This window comes from Nomascus leucogenys, chromosome 8, assembly GCF_006542625.1.
Source record: "Nomascus leucogenys isolate Asia chromosome 8, Asia_NLE_v1, whole genome shotgun sequence".
Lineage (NCBI taxonomy): Eukaryota > Metazoa > Chordata > Mammalia > Primates > Hylobatidae > Nomascus > Nomascus leucogenys.
The window spans coordinates 10,342,708-10,363,249 of record NC_044388.1 but is presented as its reverse complement, the minus strand read 5'-3'; the positions used below and the strand labels follow the sequence as shown (position 1 = coordinate 10,363,249).

General features: G+C 45.0%; 1 protein-coding gene across 1 annotated transcript in view; it reads left to right on the top strand.

Annotated features, from left to right (window-relative positions):
* The window catches only part of CLSTN2 (calsyntenin 2), a 642,375-nt gene that overhangs the window by 534,570 nt on the left and 87,263 nt on the right, over positions 1-20,542 (top strand). Inside the window, exons 7-8 of the mRNA XM_030816738.1 lie at positions 5,790-6,038; positions 12,941-13,062. Coding sequence (XP_030672598.1) covers positions 5,790-6,038; positions 12,941-13,062 — 371 coding nt within the window. The remainder of the gene's footprint in view (positions 1-5,789; positions 6,039-12,940; positions 13,063-20,542) is intronic.

Sequence of the window (20,542 nt, the reverse complement as noted above, 5' to 3'; positions counted from 1 at the left end):
AATTTTTTAACATCAAAAAACAATTCAGTCTTCTGGAGAAGACAGACATGTTAAGAAAATTATAATGCAATTGTTTTAGGAGCTATAAAAGTCCATGGTTTTCTAGTGCACTTTGCAGCTCAACAGAACTTGTTCTCACTAATAACCACCATCAGAGGTTTTCATACCCTCATAATAGCCCAACTATGGGAAGTCACGATGGGTTTCTCTAAGACGCTGCTAAAGAGCTGGAGCTTCCCAGCATGACAGTGTCAGTCTCCTAGTCATAGCCAGTGCCTCCATTCACAGAGAAGTGAAGTGGGCCTTTTACTTTAAGGAAAATAGGTGAACACCTGTTGGAAGTCTGATTAGATCCCCAATCATACAACAGTGAAGGGCTGCACACACTGACTTATGGATGCTGACAGTGAGCAGTGGGCTTCTTTCTTATGCTTATTTCTTGCAGGTCATTTAAGCAACTACAATATAACATGGCCCACTGTGTTGGGGAGGAGGTTTTTGCCTGCAGCAACAAAAACACACCAAGCTGGAAAGCAGCTAGGTATCCATGGCTCTCACTCAGGATCCTGGCCAACCACCCAGACGAAGCAAAACCTAGTTTCCTTCACCTGGCAATCCAGGTTTCTGATTCCAGGGCCTTGGAGGAACTCCTCTTTTCTAGGATTCTAGAAGCGAAATGCTAGTTTTATTGTGGGATCAACAGTGTGTGCGCTCCTGAAAGGACATCAAAAAGTCCTCCATGCCCATGCTTAAGGCATACAGATAGAGAAATGGGAATTTTAACTGCCGATGACAATCACTGATATAGATTATCAGTCAAGGTAAGACAGGTGATGCTGTAGTAACAACTGACTGCCAACTTTCACTGTCTTAAAATAACAAAGGTTTATTTATCATTCTTACCACATGTCCTTGGATTGGCTGTGGCTCTGCACCATGTTAGCTCCCCACCAGGATCCAGGAAAATGGAACAGCTTTGATCTAAAACATTGTTGATTTCTTGGTAGATGGAAAAGATGCATGGTGAACCACAGATGGGCTCTTAAGGCTTCTGCTCTGATATGACACATGTCACATGCACACATATTTCATCCATCAGAGCAAGTCTCATGGCCAAGCTGATATCAGTGGGTCAGAGATTTGTGTTGTGAATAGAATACATTCTACCACAACAAAGTCCTGGCAGTCCATACGGCACTTGTCAAGGGGGCCTCCCTCGCTTCCCCTGAGATTCTGCATCACTGAACTCCTCCGCCCACCAAGCTTCTTCCTTAAGAAAATAAAAGACTTTCATTGCATCCCTCAAGGTAGAGCCACTTCTGTTGGGTTCATTGCTGCATTCTCATGGCAGTGCCTGGCATAACTTAGATATTACATAAACATCTATTGGCATAATATGGAGTTGATATTGCCAGTTGTGAGAAGGCCTGTGTCCTTGATTATACTGGATCCTCTCCCTGAGATTCCCCACTTATCCCTGCCTTTCTCATGCCCAGAGGTGGACCCTGAGGAGGCACAACTGGTGGCCCCATGTCAGTCACTCTTGCCACAGGCTCCCTGAAGTGCCAAGGACCCTCTGGCCTCACCAAGGCCATCCAGAGAAGAATGCAAATTCATCAGTTAAGAAGTTCAGACAGTGACTGCCATCCCCAGGCCCCATTTGGGCTTTTGTACCACAGTGTGCCCTGAAGTCTGCCTCATTCATTGTGTCTGTATCTATTTTCTGGCTCAGAGTGGCTTCCCCACCCTGCTAGGGCCCAGGGACATCAAATCAGATCTCATCCCTGGTTTCAATCCCCCAGCACTCAAGCTGCAGCTGCTGTATACAAGACCAGTGTGAATCCTCAGCAGCCTGGGGGCCCCAGGGACCTTCGCAGAGGATTCCAAAGGAGCATCTTAAATACACCCTGATGTGTAGACAGTGCTGTATCATCACTGCAAGTGATGCATTCTGTTTACCCACTGCCTTCCCACGGGATCCCTGGGGAGAAGAGATAGAAAAACCTTGGAGAAAGTAAATCTTCTCAGTTTGTTTAAGTGTACCAAAAAATGAAATACAATCTGTTAAGTTTGTGGAAGTCTGCACCATCTGGTTAAATGCAGTTTGATGGTTTCTGGCAGGCAACATCTGCGGGTTAGGGAAAGTGGCCTGCCGCTCCCCCTCAGCTGGGAAGACAAAAGATCCCCACATTATGGCTTTGCCAGGGCATATGTCCTCAATGTGCCCCTCTGTCAGAGCAGTGGCCTGTGTAGGGAGGTGGAGTCCCATGTGACTAGGCTGTGCTTGGCAGGTCATATGATTGGCCCCCTAAACACTACTGTGCAGTACAAAGAACACTAACTGGGTACCCGAGAGCTGGGCCTGCTTCTAGCTAGCTGTGACTGTGTGATTTTGGTCCAGACGTTTCCCCTCTCTGGGCCTCAGTTTCTATGTTTGCAAAATGAGCAGAAGGTTACAAGATCTCCCTCCAGGTCCACTGAGGAGGTGCAATAGGGAGCATGGGCTTTGGAGCTGGGAAGTCCTGGTGATGGGTCCACTCACTAGCTGGTTGCCATCCTGGGCTCACTCTGCCTAGGGCTCTTTATCTGTAACCTGGAATCTTAACGATATTCACCGCGCAGATGAGTAACTAAAAAAAACACGTGTAAGGCTCTTAATTCAGGCCTGGCGCCCATTCTGTGCCCAGTAAGAGTTCATAGGAAAACAATAAAGTTCTGTAACTATAAAAAATAAGGTTATACAGGCCGGGCGTGGTGGCTCATGCCTGTAATCCCAGCCCTTTGGGAGGCTGAGGTGGGCAGATCACCTGAGGTCAGGAGTTCAAGACCAGCCTGGCCAACATGGTGAAACCCCATATCTTCTTAAAATACAAAAATTAGCCAGACATAGTGGTGCACGTCTGTAATCCCAGCTACTCAGGAGGCTGAGGCAGGAGAATCGCTTGAACCCAGGAGGCAGAGGTTGCAGTGAGCCAAGATCGTGCCACTGTACTGTAGCCTGGGCGAGACAAGACTCCGTCTCAAAAATAAAATAAAATAATAAAATAAAATAAATAAGGTTATATAAATATTGGATATATCTATAGAATAACCCTGACCAGCACTAGGGTTATTTTGTAACCAATTTTGTCTCCCAACCTTCCCTTGATGTCATCCCCCATCACCCCATGCATGGTCCTCTCTGCTGTGTACTTCTCACTATATATTCAAACCTGTTAGGAGGGAAATTCACAATCAATTTCTTCACTAGTCTAGGGTATTAATTGAAGTGTGAATTCTATAGGAACAGCAATGTCCTTAGCCAAAAAAAGGACCCTCTGGTGGTAGAGTTTCAAGCCCTGCTAGACCCCACCCTGCTTCCCCTGTGTGGAGGCCTTGGTGCTCCACATGGTAGCAAAGCTGGCCTCTGCAGCCACCACACACACATCTCTGTACCGGGCCCTGCTAGATCATATTGGTCCCATTGGCTTGAGCTAGAAGTCAGAAGCCCTGAGCGCTCGGCCTGCATCCTTCTGGCCGTCCCAGGTTTCAGGAACCGACATGCTCTGTGTGTACCTCTGTCACCATCTGTGTTCACACTGGACAAGTTTTGGTATCAGACCCAACTTAATAGGTCAAAGAAGCTATTGCCATGTTGTGTTATCCCAGGGGTACTAGGAAAATGCACTTTCCCCCAAAAACCATGTATCTCCTACTTCCAAACCACTCACAGATCTCTCTCTGCTACCACCTTGATAGATGTCTTTCTTAGAAATATCTGTGGAGGGTGGTATTAAAGGACAGCAAAGATTTTATTGGCCATTAAAACATTTGTATAAATTAGTTTATCACATAAGTAACATGGATATCAATGAAGGAGTTAGCAGCAGGGGATGAGAACAGGTAAGTGTGATGAGAGACGTGGGGCATGGACAAGGGGCTGGACGGACCCACCTAAGCATTGGGTGAATTTCCAGGAGCATCTCGTGAGAGCACTGAGTGGTAATTATAAATATTAACTGGGTCCCTACTATGTGTCAGGTGCAGTAACAGGCAAAATCTCTAGGAAATACTCATGTAAATGATGCCGTCAACTCTGCCCACACCTCCCTTTGATACATACAAGCTACAGCATGAGCATGAATTGGGAGATTTTAATCTCTACCTTCACAGACACCACAATTCCAGAAGCCTCACCCAGAGTGAACCTGTCATGGTGAGAAGCAGAGCATCTGGGTTCTAAGGATACGTGCTCTTCACATAGCATAACCTTCTATTGCCAGCCAATGGATATAGACCTGATGATCTCCTCCACAGATGGAGGGAAAACTGGCTGAGTTGAACATTTTCAAACAAGTAAACTCATTTCCAGCATGGCGCCTTCCTTGAGGAATCTTCAAAGGGTCATTTTAATGGTAGAAGATTTTTTTTTTTTTTTTTTTTTTGTAGTGGCTGACTTTGGAACCCAAACCCTAGGTAAGATGAGGCTCTGATATACAAAAGTCAAAAATCCAAAACCTGGGCAAATGGCAGGTAATACACACAACCACTGTCCATTAAAGCCATCAGAGTTTATGACTGACTGGTCAGTGCCATACCAGGAAAGAGCCCCCATACCCCTGCCCACCCAACTCAGGTCACACTTTAGACTCCCTGACTCTTATTATTTGAAAATGACTGCAAGTTCCTGGCCCTCCTTCCCTTAGTGCTTGAGCCCTGTCTGTGTATGGAACAGAAGGGTGGAAAGAATTCTGTATTTGAGCCTCTGCGGAGAGTCAGCGGAGGCCCCAGACCTACCCAGCAGGACAATCCAGTCTTCTCTGGCAGGCCAGTTGTCGCTTCTCACCTCAGCGCCCCCCTCCACAAAGTTGGTGATTCTTCTAAAATAAACCTTCCCCCACTCCTGCTGCCTCAGACGAAGTCTTCGTGCCTTAGCCTGAGTACTATTATAGTAGCAGCAGAAATAATAGTAATGACGATGATAATATGATAGCTAACACTGTGTGAACCTTCGCCATGCAGTGAGCATGCTGCTGCAAGCTCTAATGCATTTTCTCATTCAGCCCTCACAACTCGTTGGAAAGAGGAAACAGAGTCACAAAGGTCAACTGATTTGCTCATAGTCACAAAGCTAGCAAATTTTGCTGCCAGGTGTCAAATTCAAGTTCTGCTGACTTCAAAACCTGTGTTCTCAACCACTGCATCATTTGGCCTCAACAAATATTTGTAAAAAAGTGTAATGAGTGGCTCATGCTCCTTCTCATGGGATGAGGATCTAGAACTTTCCCCAATCACAGCCCTGATCACATTTTGTCAACTTGCTGGCTCTGAACTGTGTCTGACTCACCTTCATAGAGCCAGCACCTAGCAGGGGTCTTGGCACATGGTTAGTGCCCAGTAGATGGCTGGCAGGTTAACAGATGGATAGGTGTGTGAGCGAATCCATCCATCCAAATCAAATCCTGGCTTTCTCCAGGAACCCTCCCTGCTAGTAAGAGCCCCCAGGGTTTTTCCAACTTTCTAAATTCCTCCAACACTTTTTTCTTGCATCCTACCTTGCCACATGCAGCACTTTTGTCTGTAAGTTACTGATGTAAGTTACTGATGCCTCCCCAAGAAAACCATAAATAACTCAAGGGCTGGAATAGCATTTGGCACTTCTTTTCCTAAGTCACATAGCTCACGGTTAGGCACAGACATCTCTGAGTAAGTACACTGAGTAGTTCATCCTGACCCAGGAGCAGAAAACAGATGAGGACACCGCCCCATTAGGAATGACCTGTTATCCTTTCTTTCCTGACCCTCTGCAGGAGCCTCCTCTGGCATCATTGACCTCTTGCCATCCCCTAGTGCTGCCACCAACTGGACTGCAGGACTGCTGGTGGACAGCAGTGAGATGATCTTCAAGTTCGACGGCAGGCAGGGCGCCAAAATCCCCGATGGGATTGTGCCCAAGAACCTGACCGACCAGTTTACCATCACCATGTGGATGAAACACGGCCCCAGCCCTGGTGTGAGAGCCGAGAAGGAAACCATCCTCTGCAACTCAGACAAAACCGGTGAGTCTCTAGCCCAGCCCTTCCACCCCTACCCCAGCAGCTGCCCATTTTGTCCCAGATGGTCGGACATGGACACAGACAAGGAGGACGTGGAAGAAAAGCAGGAGCCTGAGAGGAACCCTGCCAATATATATTGTGGTCTCTGGCTTTCTGGCTGCTGATTTTCCAGGCTTGGCTTGAGGTAGAGCAGGAGCAGAGAAGTGGGGAAAGTAGGGGTACAGACACAAAGGATGTAAAAGCTGGAATCGGTGGTTTTCAAACTGGATTCCTCAGAATGCTAGCATTCCCAGAAGTGCTTTGGGGCTGCTATAAGTGAGATGGGGGTGAGAGAGGAATCTTTATTCCTACTTCAAACAAAGAAGCTCCACCTTTACTGTATTATATACAGTACATATACAGTATATACTGTATATATCCAAAAGCTGTATATATCCAATATACTTTACTATATATATCTTTTGAATAAAGTACTGCTAATTTAGAATAGTAGTTTGAAAACCTCTGACATATATAGTAATGATAGCTACCATTCGATAGGCTTTTCAGCATGCTGAGCCTGTGCAAGAAGTTCACGGCTTGGCGGTTAAAGTCCCCTAACACTGATTAGCTAGGTAACTTTGGCAAGTTGTTTAGCCTTTCTGTGTCTCACTTTACCTGTCTGTAAACAGGATGTTATAGTAGTATCTACCTCATAGGGTTCTTATGAGGATTAAATGACTTCATAATCACGAAGTGCTAAGAAGTGCCTGGCACAAAGGAAGTATGATAATCTGTGTTAGCTATTACTATTCTAAACACAGGTCTCTATAATTATTTTATAAAAGCCTTATTGTTTTTGCCATTTTAAGGATAAAACATTCCTTAGAGGTTAAATAACTTGTCACAAGTAGTTATACAGTCAGTATCAGAACTAGAATGTCAGCTTAGATCCAACTAAATCCAAACCTATGCTCTTGTCACTACACCCACCCATCCCCACACACACATACACAAACATCCCAAGATCTTATGCAAATTGTACAACTCTGCATTTAATTATAATTCTACAATTTCCCATTTCAAATACAACTTTTGCTAAAACACCCAAAATAAATAGCAACCACAGCAGATGTAACAGTAAAAAGACAATATAGAAGAGCTGAAGCTCGGCCTCTGCTATTGGACAGCCAAAGTTTCCATCTCAGCTTGACCACTTCTTAAGGCATGACCTTTGAGGAGTTGCTAATCTCTCTGAGCCTCATTTTCCCCATAGGTAAAATGGGGAAAATAAACATGAAATCAAGTATGAAATTACTTAGTAGCATCACATGCATAAATCGGTGTTCCATTAATTTATTTGATGTTGTTATTATTACTTCCAGTTTTATTCCTCATTACACTGCTACAAGAACGCCACATTCTCTGTTTCAATTGATCTTTATAATAAATGTTAATATATTTTCTGGATGCAGAAACTGAGAGGTGCCTGGCTTTCCCTATTTATGTGGCAAGTCTATGTAGAAGTCAGTGCCAAGGACAGGTTTTTCTTTGGGACCTTCATGCAGGAAGGTGGAGGTTTGGGACGCAGTTCAGTAGCCTGTGCAGTGCCCTGTGAGGTCTTCCCATCATAATCCAGGAGCCAGCATCCCAGTGAGACAACAGCTTAAGAATGTGCAGACAAATACAAAGCAGTGTGAGCTGGGGTCAGTGGCCATGCACATATAGTCCTTTCTGAGCTATATCGAGTCCCCAGGGAGGTAAGTCAGACAGATATAAATGTTGCTGCTTATAAAAGAGGAAATTGGAATATGGAAGGCTGAGTGATTGGCCCAGGATAACACAGATGATTACCAAGAAAGACAGGATTGGACCTAGATCCTCCGACCCTGTGTCCCAGGCCCATGCTATTGCATCAGTGGTCCTCATTAGAATATGTTAGTGTAGTTGTAAAGACGTGTAGATGCTAGAGCCCCACCCAGCTCAATAAGAATCTTGGAGGAGCCTAACGGGAAGCCATGGCTGAACTTGGCCTCAACTGTCATCACAGCAGTCCCCTGAGAAGGCATTCAGCACCCCCAAATTAGCAGCACCCCCAAATTAGCAGCACCCCAAGCAGCACCCAGTGTTGAGCTTGGGCCCTTGTGTGAAACAGCACTCAAGACTGGCACAGAGAAAGTGGGAAGATTTTTCTCTAACTTTTCTGACAGCAAGAAAAAAATCTATAAATACCCCGTCCTAAATTAAAAAAAAAAAATCCGGAATAAATGAAAGCTTGATTATGGCTTTTTTACATCAAAAATTTTTTCAAGTTATAAAGCAATGTATGTCTATAGTGGAAACATGAAAAACACAGAAAAGCATAAAACAGAACACACAAATTACCTAAAATCCTAACCACTAGGGAGATATTTTCCGATAACATTTAGTACATTTCATTATAATGTTATTTTTGCTTCTGTGTGTACGTAGAATGTCCTTAAACTTTTATAATATCTGTGATATTATTATGTCATCAGTTACCTTTGTATAACATTATCTCCACATCATTTCTCCATGTGATAAAATATTTTTTAAAATATGGATTATTTGGAAGTTTAAAACTCTGCCATGTAGATTTATCATACTTCACGTCACTGGCCCCTTTTCATTAGATATTTAGATTGTTTCCTTTTAAATGCAAACACAGCAATGCTGTAAAGAGTATTCTGGTATATACCTTTTGGACATTTCTTATTATTTCAGCCGGAAGTTGAATTACTGATTCAAATAACAGAAATGTTAGGAAAGGAAGCTTTTGCTGTAAATTGTCAAATTGCTCTTCATGAAGATTGCACTAAGCTCTGTCTGGTGTACTAAGTAAAACTTACTAATGCTGTTCCATTATATATTATTTTATAAATAGCTGGATAGCAGAATTGACTAGTCAGCAAAGGCTAACTGCAAAAAAGAGAGACAGAGGACCACTAACCCCACTACCACCACCAAGAAAAACATCTCAGTAGCTAACATTCTTTCCCCATGGTTTACCTCCTGTCATTGTCCAGAAGCCCCACGTGGGTCTGGAAGGTAGGCGAGCTCTACTTTGCCCAGAACGCTCAGTAGCCAAGGATTCTTGCATCATCTGCTGCTGCCATTTTCAACCATAGAACAGAAAGTAAGGCTAGAGCTGAACACCGGAGGATTTTATTGGCCAGAACAGAAAGTAGCATGTTTGACTTCTAATACACATTCCATTTGCCACAACTTGGTCCCATTGCCCCACCTACCCATGAGGGAGGCTGTGAAATGAGTTTAGATGTGAACCCAGGAGCAAAGGAAATAGGGTTAGGTGAACACATAGTCGTGTGTCTACCTTGAGGTCATTGTGTGGGGCCCTGTGCCCCTCTAAGCCCACCTCTGTTGGGGTTTACCTCTCTATTCCTCCCATGAACAGTGCACTTTCCAGTCACCTTCCATGATTCCTCCTCAGCCCCTGCCTTGTCACAGTAATCAATCCCCTCCCACACACACATCAGCTCTTCTTGCTGGAATCTTCTTCCCCTGGCATGCAGCCCTTTTCTGTCTCTGATTTTGAACTGAGAACAATGAATGATCAGTGGCTACATACAGTGCTAGCCACTTCCCTACAGGGTTTTCTAAGAGAGAGGGGCCAACCTTGTTTAGCAATCACCAGGTGAGAGAGATGGAGGTGTCAGCCTGGTAGAGAGTGCCAGGATGGTCCCGCTGCCTGCTAGGAAAGGGATGGGGGTATTTTCACACTTACAGAGGTGCCCAGAAAACCACTCAGAAGGATTGAGGTTGTCGTCTGTAGAAAGGAAGTGAGAACCTTACTTTTGCTGCCAGTTGGCTGAGCTGCAAACACTCTTAAGTCTGCTACAGGCTGGTGTCAGAGCAGAGCCCAGGCAAGTCCTGGAAAGGCCTGACTCATGTCTAGTTTAGGGTACATGAAAGCTTGGCCCTGATTCTTGCCCAGGGTGTCTGAAGGCAAGTGAATGATGGGGCTGCCACGATTATAGGGTGAGGAGAGAGGTGCCAGAGGGAGAGAAGTTTCCCTGGTACAATTTGGCAGAACACAGGTGTTTTTGTTCTTGTGGGCCAAAGGGACATCCAGAAATATGCAAGGCTAGCAACCAGAGGGCTGCATTCCAGGAAGAGGGGTCCTGGAATGCAGGATCTGATGTGTGTGCTGGAGGGGATTCCTGAGAGAAGGGAGAAGCTGAGGAGGAATTATGGAAGATCAACTGGAAAGAGCATCTTTCACACGAGGAATTTGCAGCAAGCCCAAATGTCCCAGCCACCCAGAAAAGGAGTGTGTCACTTATCATATCAATTCCTATGTAAAGATTTATAGCAGGGCCATCCTTACAGAGGGTGGGGAGGTGAAGATGGCAACTTGGAGACCTCTGCAGAGCCTTTGGAAAATGAAAAAGTGTACTGGCTTTTTAAAGAGACTTTATACTTCTTTTCCTCTCATCCATATTCCCCTACGTCTGACCATGGTTAGAGCTAGGAGGAGGTTGGGGGATGAGGATGTGGAACAAGAAGAATGAAAGATCTTACCTTTCCCTATTATGGGCCACCAAGCTATGGGTAAAGACTGAGTGGAGAAGAGGAACATCTATTTTAACTGGATGAGAGACTGAGGTTTGATTTGGATTAAACCCTTCAAGACTATTCTAATTCATGAAAGTGAGCAGAAGGCTTTAGGATCTACCTGAGACATGGACAGACAGAAGGGAAGAAAGATACAACAAAGAATTCCTAAGGACAGGAAAAGGAATAAAATGGATTCCTGAGCAAATCACATGACCAACACAGTGAATAAACCAGGTATCCTGGCATATGAGTTGACTCTACGAATTCAGAGAAAGGGAGTAGAAGGAGGAAGAAATCTCCCAGGCTAGAAGCTGCTGTAGTAGAGTGAGGTTTGCCCTTCCATTCTTCTTGTTCCACACCCTTAGCCCCAACCTCTCCTAACTCCAAATAAAACTAAAGGCAAAAATTCTTCCTTTCTATATTTCCTAAGAGTTATCAATAGAAACCACAGAAAAGTCAGGTATACAGTGATGAGAGGGACAAGAAATCTTTAGTAAAATCCCCGTAAGCAGTCCGGGGTGTTTTGCCAATCCAGAGGCTAAAAATGGTTCCCCAGATGTTGGCTGAGGCCAGCCCTGCCACAGTGAGACCCTGACCATTCTCCTTCCTGCCATCCTCTGGTTATGTTCTCAAGACTGGTAATGCTTTCCTGAAAGCACTACTTCGCTGTGTTGCCCTGGTCATGAGGCAGTGTGATAGTCCTTCTAATAAGTAACAGTTATGGAGCATTTGTTCTGGGCAGATGCATTCCACACATTTCCTCATTGTATCAATTAAGAGGCTTTCAGCTACAAGGAATGGAAAGTCCAGATCAAACTGATATCAGATAACCAAAAAATCAAACTAATACAGAGAATGTGGGTATCTTGTAACTGAAAACATCCAGAGCTATGAAGGCTCATGAAGTCATCATCAAGGTAAAGTGTATCTAAGGCCTGGCTCCTTTTCTCTGCAATTTCTCAGATCTGTGCCTATAAGTGTATCCATTTACATTAGCATATATGGCTGCACAGCTCCAAGCCTTGCAGTGGTATAATACAACTTCCAGCGGGAAGGAAAGTATCTCTTCTGTTTGCTTTCTGCTAAAAGAGCAGTTCTCTCCCAGAACCGCTGAGAAAAGTGCTCGTATCACTAGCTTGAACTGAGCCACTTGCCAACTCCTGACAGAAGCTTTGAAGCCAGGAGAATGGCCTGCACTGGGAACATGGTCATGGATCCTGAACCACTCATGTGCTGGGGGATTCTCATGAGCCTGTTTGGCCAGGAGCAATCAGGGCCCATCCTAGAAATGTAATTGGTATTGATTCCTCCCACCCAAACTTTATAGGCAAGGTTTATAGAGGATATACAGGAATTGATAGCAATATTCCATTCTTGGATACATTATGATAATCCATCATCAATGTCATGATATAGTTATGGAAACTGAAGCTCTGAGAGGTGAAATGATTCTCTCAACATCACCCAAGATACAATTCCACCCAAAGTCTACCTGAATCCAGGGCCCATGCTCTTTCCACTACACATGGGCACCTGCTCATCCAACCAACATTATGGAACATGCACCTCCTGGTAGATTTCTGGTGTGTTCTATAATGTAGTAAGGTTCAAGTTCTCTAAGAATTGGTCAAAGAACATTTCCTCTTCTGCCAGGATCCATGACATGAAATTTTCTAAGCATGAAAGGAAGTTTCTACATTAGGAAAGGAAAACTTCCTGTTAATTGCCTGTATATGGGGAGGGTATGTTGGAGTCACAAAACTATCTCTAATGCTGGAAAATCAACCTATCCCCTCCTCCCAGCAGCTAAAAGTGAGGCAGCTCTGCTTCATATAGATTAGGTAGAGAGAGAAGAGGTACTCTGTGGTCACTGTTGTCACTGCTATCTGATGAAATAAAATAAAAACCCAGAACTCTAGAAGAAACCAGTATGTTAAAGGAGCACAGAGTGACTGATGTGATTGGCATATAGCTCCCTAATCCCTCCAGAAGCATCTGTAACCAACAAACAAGGAGCATATTAATCTAAGTAATTCGTACCCTGGGTCTGATGCAGTATCTGGTACAAGTTAGGTGGGTATTTAAAGTCCAGATGGCTTCTCAGCAAGAGTTTGGCTGTGGGTTTTCCTGAGTCTTCCTCTTCCACTTTGGAAGAGCTCTATCATGTGCATTATAGAAGTATCATCAGAGCCAGTTGTAAATGAGAAGACTGGAGTGCCCATGCCTTTATCCTCTGTGCTGTGCTAAGTGAGTGAGCAGGAAGACTCCTCTGGTGGAGGCTGACACAGGGGTTCTCTCACTCTTCAAACCTTCTTTCTGCTTTTCAGAAATGAACCGGCATCACTACGCCCTGTATGTGCACAACTGCCGCCTCGTCTTTCTCTTGCGGAAGGACTTCGACCAGGCTGACACCTTTCGCCCCGCGGAGTTCCACTGGAAGCTGGATCAGGTATGGTGCTCACCTCACACCTGCTGCTACTCATGCCTCTGCGGGGTGGGGAGGCACTGCAAGGTCCTGACCACTTGCTGAATTTTGGAAAAATCAGCTTAGGGAGACCCACAGCATCTTAAAGTCAGGAAGGAAACTGCCTCCTTATAGCCAGGTGAAGGTGGGGAGGGACACGCTTCCCAGCTGGGATGCTGCCGGGTCACTGGACCTGTCATGTGTGGTTTGTCCATTTGCTCCACATCGAGCTTGTGGAAGCCAGTTCTCCTGATCCCCAGGCCCAGTTATGATCTCTGTTAGCACATCTTTAAATCACAAATGCTCGATGTTTTCCCTTGGTGCTCTACTACCTCCTTTGGGTGACACAAGGTTGAGGACAGGGACTTGAGGACTTTGAAGTAAGCAGTGACACAGAGCACCTTAGGCAGTGCATGCTGTTAAGTGGAAAAATTTGTGACTCACTCCAGAGCCTCATGACTTTTCATCACAAGAGCCACTGCATCATACTTTCAATGACAAAGCAAGTGTCTAGTGTGACTCCAAAGCTTTGAGGTATGTTTCTGCGGACTGTGGAGCATTAACGGTGGAAGTAGTACTCACTTTTGTGGGTGGCTGTGCCATCAGGAAGCGTCTATGTAGCAAGACTAGAGTTGGCCTTTGCTTAAATTTGAAAGGGACCAGGGGCTAATTGTTAAAAAGTGTTTTAAATTATCAAGAGAAAGAATGCCAGCAGTCAGAAAATGGGATTAAGGAATAGATGCTGCTTAATGAGGCAGAGGAAATGATGCCCTTTCTCTGACCCTTCCTCCCTGGGGCCCCAGGACCTCATTTTGTTTTTATTCTGCCCCTTCCATATGCTGGGCTAAGCACTTCTGGGACCCCCAGTCTTCTTTACTTCGTCCAAAGCCCACTGTGTGTGCTACACTACCTGCCTCACCTTGCTGAGGGCTGACTGATTCATAATCCTTTCCCTTCTCCCTCCTCGTTACTCTGTCTCCACCCCCACCCTCTCTCTGTTCCATCCAAGTCTCCAGTCCTCCAGTGAGCTGATCTTAGAGTGTTACTAGGAAGTATTCCAGGAGGAATTCATTCACACTGAGATGGAAATGATTGCTGCCACCTTTCATCCTCGTAGAAGTACACATGTATGTTCTCTAAAACAAAGATTCATTAACTCTAAGGTATCTCTCAGTGGTGGAACTCCAGGCAGTGTGACAAGATTAAGGATGCCAAGCTGATGGAAAAGTTGCTAGGGGAGCCCAGTGGCAACTGCCTAATCCACTCCCAGTAAATCCCATCCTGCTGTATGCTAATTCTAAAAATATGGCATCTTGATTAGTATATGTTCCTCTGAGTTAGGAATTCTGACTCTGGCAGGAATTGTGAAATCTTGACATTGTTTATTTTATTTCTCAGCATCCTCTCAGCTATGTCCTAAAGTGCCATATGGCTTTTATGGGATGTTTTAAAATATATAATACAAATTGAAGTGAATTAAAATAAATTCCATATTGTGAGGGTTTTTAAAATAGGAACATTGCTATACTGGTTGAGATAATTATAGATATCCTGAGGCATTTTCTAAGATGGGATTGAGAGGCATTGATGCAGGCAAATGAAGTCATGGGCTTGGAAATTAAAAATAGGTGAGGAAGGAATTCTGGTTCTAAAGATAAAGATATAGTGAATCTAGCAGTTCTAACATCTGTTCCCAAAGTGGTGAATTTAAGGAGGGGCTGAGATTCACCAAACACATTCCAAACTACCCTGATCTTATTAACTACCATTTATCAATGCCTGCTCTGTGCTAGGCAGGCTGCACGTGGGAAATTATTCTCATCTCTGCTACAGCCCTTCCTGGTGGCTAATGTGTGGCTAGAGACTGAGGTCCAGTAGCTTGTCCAAGGTCACACAGCAAACTATGGGTAGGACCTACCCTTTCCATTATGCCCGGCTGCTGCTTTGGTGTGCCAGATAATTTGAAATTTTAAAAATTTGCATTTCTAAATTTACAAAAATTTTAGAGATCAGAATTATCACTGAAGTACAAAATGTTCGTAGTCTTGATGAAATCCTCTAAAATGGTCACATCTTCATTTTGCTCAAGCTGTCCTGTTCTTTGTCAGCTCAGGCTGCCATAACAAAATATCACAGGCTGAGTGGCTTGAACAATAGGAATTTATTTTCTCACAGTTAAAGGCGTTAGGAAGTACAAGATCAAGGTGCCAATTTAATTCCTGTTAAGAGATTTCTTCCTGGCTTTTAGAGGTCCTCCTTCTCACCATGTCCTCACATGGCAGAGAGGGAGCACTCTTGTGTGTTGTCTTCTTATGAGGAACCAGCCCTATCGAAATAGTGGTCCACCCTTTTGACCTCATTTAACCTTAATTACCTACTAAAGGTCCTAGCTCCAAATATATTGGCGGTTAGGGTTTCAAAATATGAATTTGGGAGAGGCACAATTCAGTCCATAGCATTCCTCTACTAAAGAAATTAACATTTAAAAAGTTTAAAGACTGCCTGTTGATGATCAGAGCCCCAGCTCACCTGCACAGCTGCCCTCCCTCTGAAGGGAACCACAGTGAGTAGGGTGTAGGAAACCTCAATAGTTCCCATGCTAGCAATCCAGTGGTATATACTGACCAACCCAGAGACTCCTCTTTCTCCTTACTCAGCTCCCTGTGTAGACAGAACCTTGCCTGAAGTTTCTTGGGTGTAAATCACTTGATGCGCAGAATGTGCATACCTAGTAAGGTCACCTCCCCCAGGAAGCCATCCTGGGTCACCCCATGGGTGGTTTGCCTCTCTTCTCTGCTCCCCAGTCTCCAGGCAGAACTCCATCCCCATTCCTACTGTTCCGTAGTTACCCATTTCTCCTGCCTGTCTGCTCACTTTGCACCGAGCTCCTGGAGGGCACAGTAGTGTCTTACTCATCTCCAGCTCTTCTGTGCATGTTATAGGCATGAGTACATGGTTGGCGCCTAGTAAATGTTTGCATAACAGTGAATGGATGTCAAGATTAAAAGAAGAGAGAAATGAAGTGAGGCAGGGGAAGAGGGAGGGAGAGAGGAAAGAGGAAAAATCCAGAGATCTTTGAAAACCTCCAGGTGATTAATTGATCTTTTGACTCATTTTATTGAGCATTTTAAAATGCTTGAATGTTGCCATTTTTTACTCTCTGGATTTCAAACATGGTTCATCTTTGATCTTGATATGTTATTTCAAGATTTTACTAGATTTACCACCAATGGATTTGTAACTGTTACAGAACTTTCTGGCCTTGGCCAGAAAGGACTCAAGCCAGTCTAATGTACTGTCTGTATTTTAACTCCTGGCCTACCTTGGGAATTTCAGCATTTTATCTGTTCTAATGCCTGATAGGGACTCGTTTATTTCTTTATTCAGCAGTTTATTCTGAGCACAAACTGTGCTCTAGGCTCTGTGTGGGGTACCTGGGATTAGTAGCTAAAATAAGAGTCTCTGTTCTCTAGAAGTTTCCATGGTAATGGATCAAACAAACACATCAACAGACAGTTTACAATCCCATGTGATAGGCACTGTGGGCTGGGGCCAGATGGGGCGAGTCTGTGGAAGCCCCTGCAGGGGCACCTGGGGCTGAAAGCCTGGGAAGGCCTCTGGGAGGGAACATCTGAAAGGAATGTGGAGTTATCTGTGGTGCAGGGCAGGGCAGCCTAGTGGCCCAGCAGTGAGCAGGAGGGCTGGGGTCAGGGTGTGTGAGCTCTCAGTGTGGCGGGGCATAGGCACAGGCATGGGGTGGAAGGAGAAAGCTTTGACAGGTATTGGGAGCCCTTGTGGAGGAGCAGGTGGACAATTAAATCTCAAGTGGCTTTTTATATCATATTATTGAGTTGGCGCTTTATCCCCAAAGGAATGGGCCATAATTGAAACATCTATTATTCAAGAGAAGACTGAGAATTTTAGAGATGGGCAAATATAAGGAATTCTAGTATGACACTCATCAGATTTATCAAGTTTAAGCAAATATAACTCATGCTAGGCCATTGAATGGAGCCGGTGGCAGGGGCTGTGTTAGAAGCCCCCCCAGGAACCCCAGCCCTGGACAGACATGTTTGAACAGTGGCTCTTCATGGCACTGAAACCAGGCACAATGGTTTTCACATAGCCCTTCAGGAGTGCTGCTGAGAGAGGCAGTTCCACAGAGGCACTGTGTGCTTTAGTCAGCCCAGCCCCTCTGCCCCACACCTCAGCAGGCTCTGGCCAAGGTGGATGGACAGCCAGATAAATCTATTACCAGCCAGCTCCAGGAGATGCCTGTGACAATCCAGGGCATCTCACTAAAGCCATCATAATGATGAGGAGAATGTCATTTTAATGAGATTTTTACTTATGATCCACTAATGCAAATCCCTCGAGCCTGCAGTGAGTCATGTGCAAACCCAGACAAAAGCAGAGGAGGGTGCCCAGCTGCCAGCACACACAGGAAAGGTTGACTAACTTGCAGCCCCTCCTGGCTTTAATATCATTTGGATATGGTTGACTCAGTGTCACGATCTAATAATCTTCCCTTTAGACCTGGTATGGTGATTGCAGGGAAATCTGCTGATGTTTTACAGTATGTTCCACTTACGGGAAGACGCAGCTTGAGTGACAGCCTCAATTGACCAGCAAGCACACAGGTACCCCCAGCTCACATAAGGAAAAAAGTGCGTCTCTGAAAAATTGCAACAAGCACAGGATGCAAATGTCAGATTCATTCAGTTGGCTGTTGCCCTCTCTGTGCCAGAAATTGTACTAGGCATCAGGGATCAAGAGAAGAACAACACAACTCCACCCTGGGGAAACTCAGCCCCGCTCAGTTGATACCCAGTTTACACATCCTTGGGAGCATCTTTTGCAAGAATCCCAAACTCTAATAATTGTGGGTGGGAAGAAGCATCAAGATGAGTGACAATACCTGGCTGGGTGAATGTAAGATTCAGTGGAAAGTAAAATAAAGTAATAACGGTTTAGCCACCACACAGCTATAAACTATACAAGAATCTGGGCCTCGTGCTGCACTTCCAGTTGCTCAGAAGTTAGAAATGAGATTTCTATGTAAAATCTTTCAACTTTAATATGTGCTCATTTACAAAAACAGATAATCTGGCCAAACAAAATATTCTGCAGTCCACCTTTACTCTCTGGTCTCCGGTTTGAGATTACTGATTTAAAACGCTACTATTTTGATACAAGAAAGCCACACAATAATGTGTCTGAGAAGTTTGGATCCTCTTAAGAGGATCACCTTTGTGAATGCTTCCAGTTCTCTCTGCCCCTGCCCTACCTCCCACAGAGAATGCTAAACTCCCTGTATGAGGGGAGCTTCTCAGGTCCCCAGCAGCCCTTCACCATACCCAGAGGGTCCCTTCAACCCAGGTCCATGGTTTGGTGGTGGTATTCCTCCTTCTCATATAAATGAGCATAAGTCACAGCCCGAGTTCCCCAGAGCCAGGATTTGAGCACATTTGTCTTGGGCCAGAGCCTTTGTTTATCAAGTCCATTCTACTTGCATAGAATTCTAAAGCTCCTGGAAGGATCTAAAAGTGAATACATCCTTTATTCTTGGTGAGGAAAGTGTGTTAGAATGATGCAGAGTCAGTTTACTTGCATCTGCTCATTCGGTTTCACGTGGAGTCAAATAGGTTAGTTCAATCATTATTATAGCCAAGTGCCAAGGAGTTAATTGGAGAATGGTCAGTGCAGTTCAGACCGGTCATCTTAATGAGCAAAATAATTGGGCATTGTCAGCACTCTAATTCTGCTGTTAAAGACTAGCTCTTGGCGTCATTGGGCATGTTTCTTCCAGTGCAGCAGGCCACTCTGCTCGGTATCCCTGCCTGTGCCCTGCCCTCATTAAAACCAGGTGTGCTTCAGGAACCAATGTCCTAAACAGAGGGGGAAGGATGTCCAGAATGTCTTTTTTTCTCTCTCTCTCTTTCAGGCAGAATTCCGAATGACTTTTTCTATGACATCAACTTGCAGGGTTGTTCTGGGTAAATAATGTATGTGTGTGTGTTCTGGGGGTAGGGAGACAGTCAAAAATAGTGACTCACTTTGGATATGCAAAGTGAACCTAGTCTCTCTTTATTTCCCCATGATATATATGGCTTCCTGACAAGCCCCAGTCATATTCTAGTCCCTCTCCCTGACTGTTTCCATTTCAAAGAGAGCCTCAAGACATCTGGAGAGAGGTGGCTTCTGTGGCTTCATGGTGTTGGCAGAGAAGGGTCCTCAGACCCACATGGGACATCCTGGGCTTCTCAGGTCAGAGTTGTGCAATGGTTGGATTGTCCACTCTCTGGAAAGGTAGCTGCTGGCATGCATATCCCATTTGTTTTGCTTTCTTTTTGAGAGAGTGCCAGTGTGCTGGCACCCAGCACTGCACCCACTGCCTGAGCCATGCTCGTTCCATCTTAAAGCCCCTTTCCTGCAGCTTTTCATCATGCCCCAGATTCCTGCTGCATGGCTTCTCCTCATTACTCTCATGCCATGTCACCTTACCTGGCACCTCTGGGCTCTGTTAGGTGCCTGTGGCAGACAGAATAATGGTCCCCAAAGATGTCTACCTCTGAACCCCACAAAGCTGTGAATATGTGGCATTACATGGCAAGACAGTGTTTGCATATGTGACTAAGTTAAGGGTCTTGAGATGGAGAGATGATTTTGGATTATTCTTATGGGCCCAATATAGTAGTAAGGGTTCTTATAAGAAGGGAGGCAAGAGGGTAAGAGCCAGAAACAGAGACGTGAAGATGGAAGCAGAGGTCAGAATGATGTGAGACCATGATCCAAGGAATGCAGCAGCCTCTAGAAACTGGATAGGGAAGGAAACAGATCCTCCAGTACAGCCTTCAGAAGGGATGTGGCCCTGCTGACACCTCCATTTTAGTCCAGTGAAATTCATTTCAGACTTCTGACCTCCAAAACTATGATATAATAAATCTGTGGAGTTTTTTTGTTGCCCAGGCTGGAGTGCAGTGGTGCGATCTCGGCTCACTGCAAGCTCTGCCTCCAGGGTTCATGCAATTTTCCTGCCTCAGCCTCCTGAGTAGCTGGGACTACAGGCCCCCGCTACCATGCCAGGCTAATTTTTTGGTTTTTTTTTTTTTTTTTTTTTAGTAGAGACAGGGTTTCACCGTGTTGGCCAGGATGGTCTCAATCTCCTGACCTTGTGATCCACCTGCCTTGGCCTCCCAAAGTGCTGGGATTACAGGCATGAGCCACCATGCCCGGCCAAATCTGTGTTGTTTTAAGCCACAAAGTTTGTGATAATTTGTTACAGCAGCAATAGGAAACTAATACCTCACTCGTGAGCCTTTGGGAGCCCTGGAGCTGCCTCAGGCTCATAAATCAATCCACCTCCCATCTCCCCACACCTTGCTGAGGTAACCCTGGGCCATCATTTCTGAAGAGGTGTGTAGGCTCTTCTGTACACCAGTGTAAGGTGTCTCTACCACAGGTC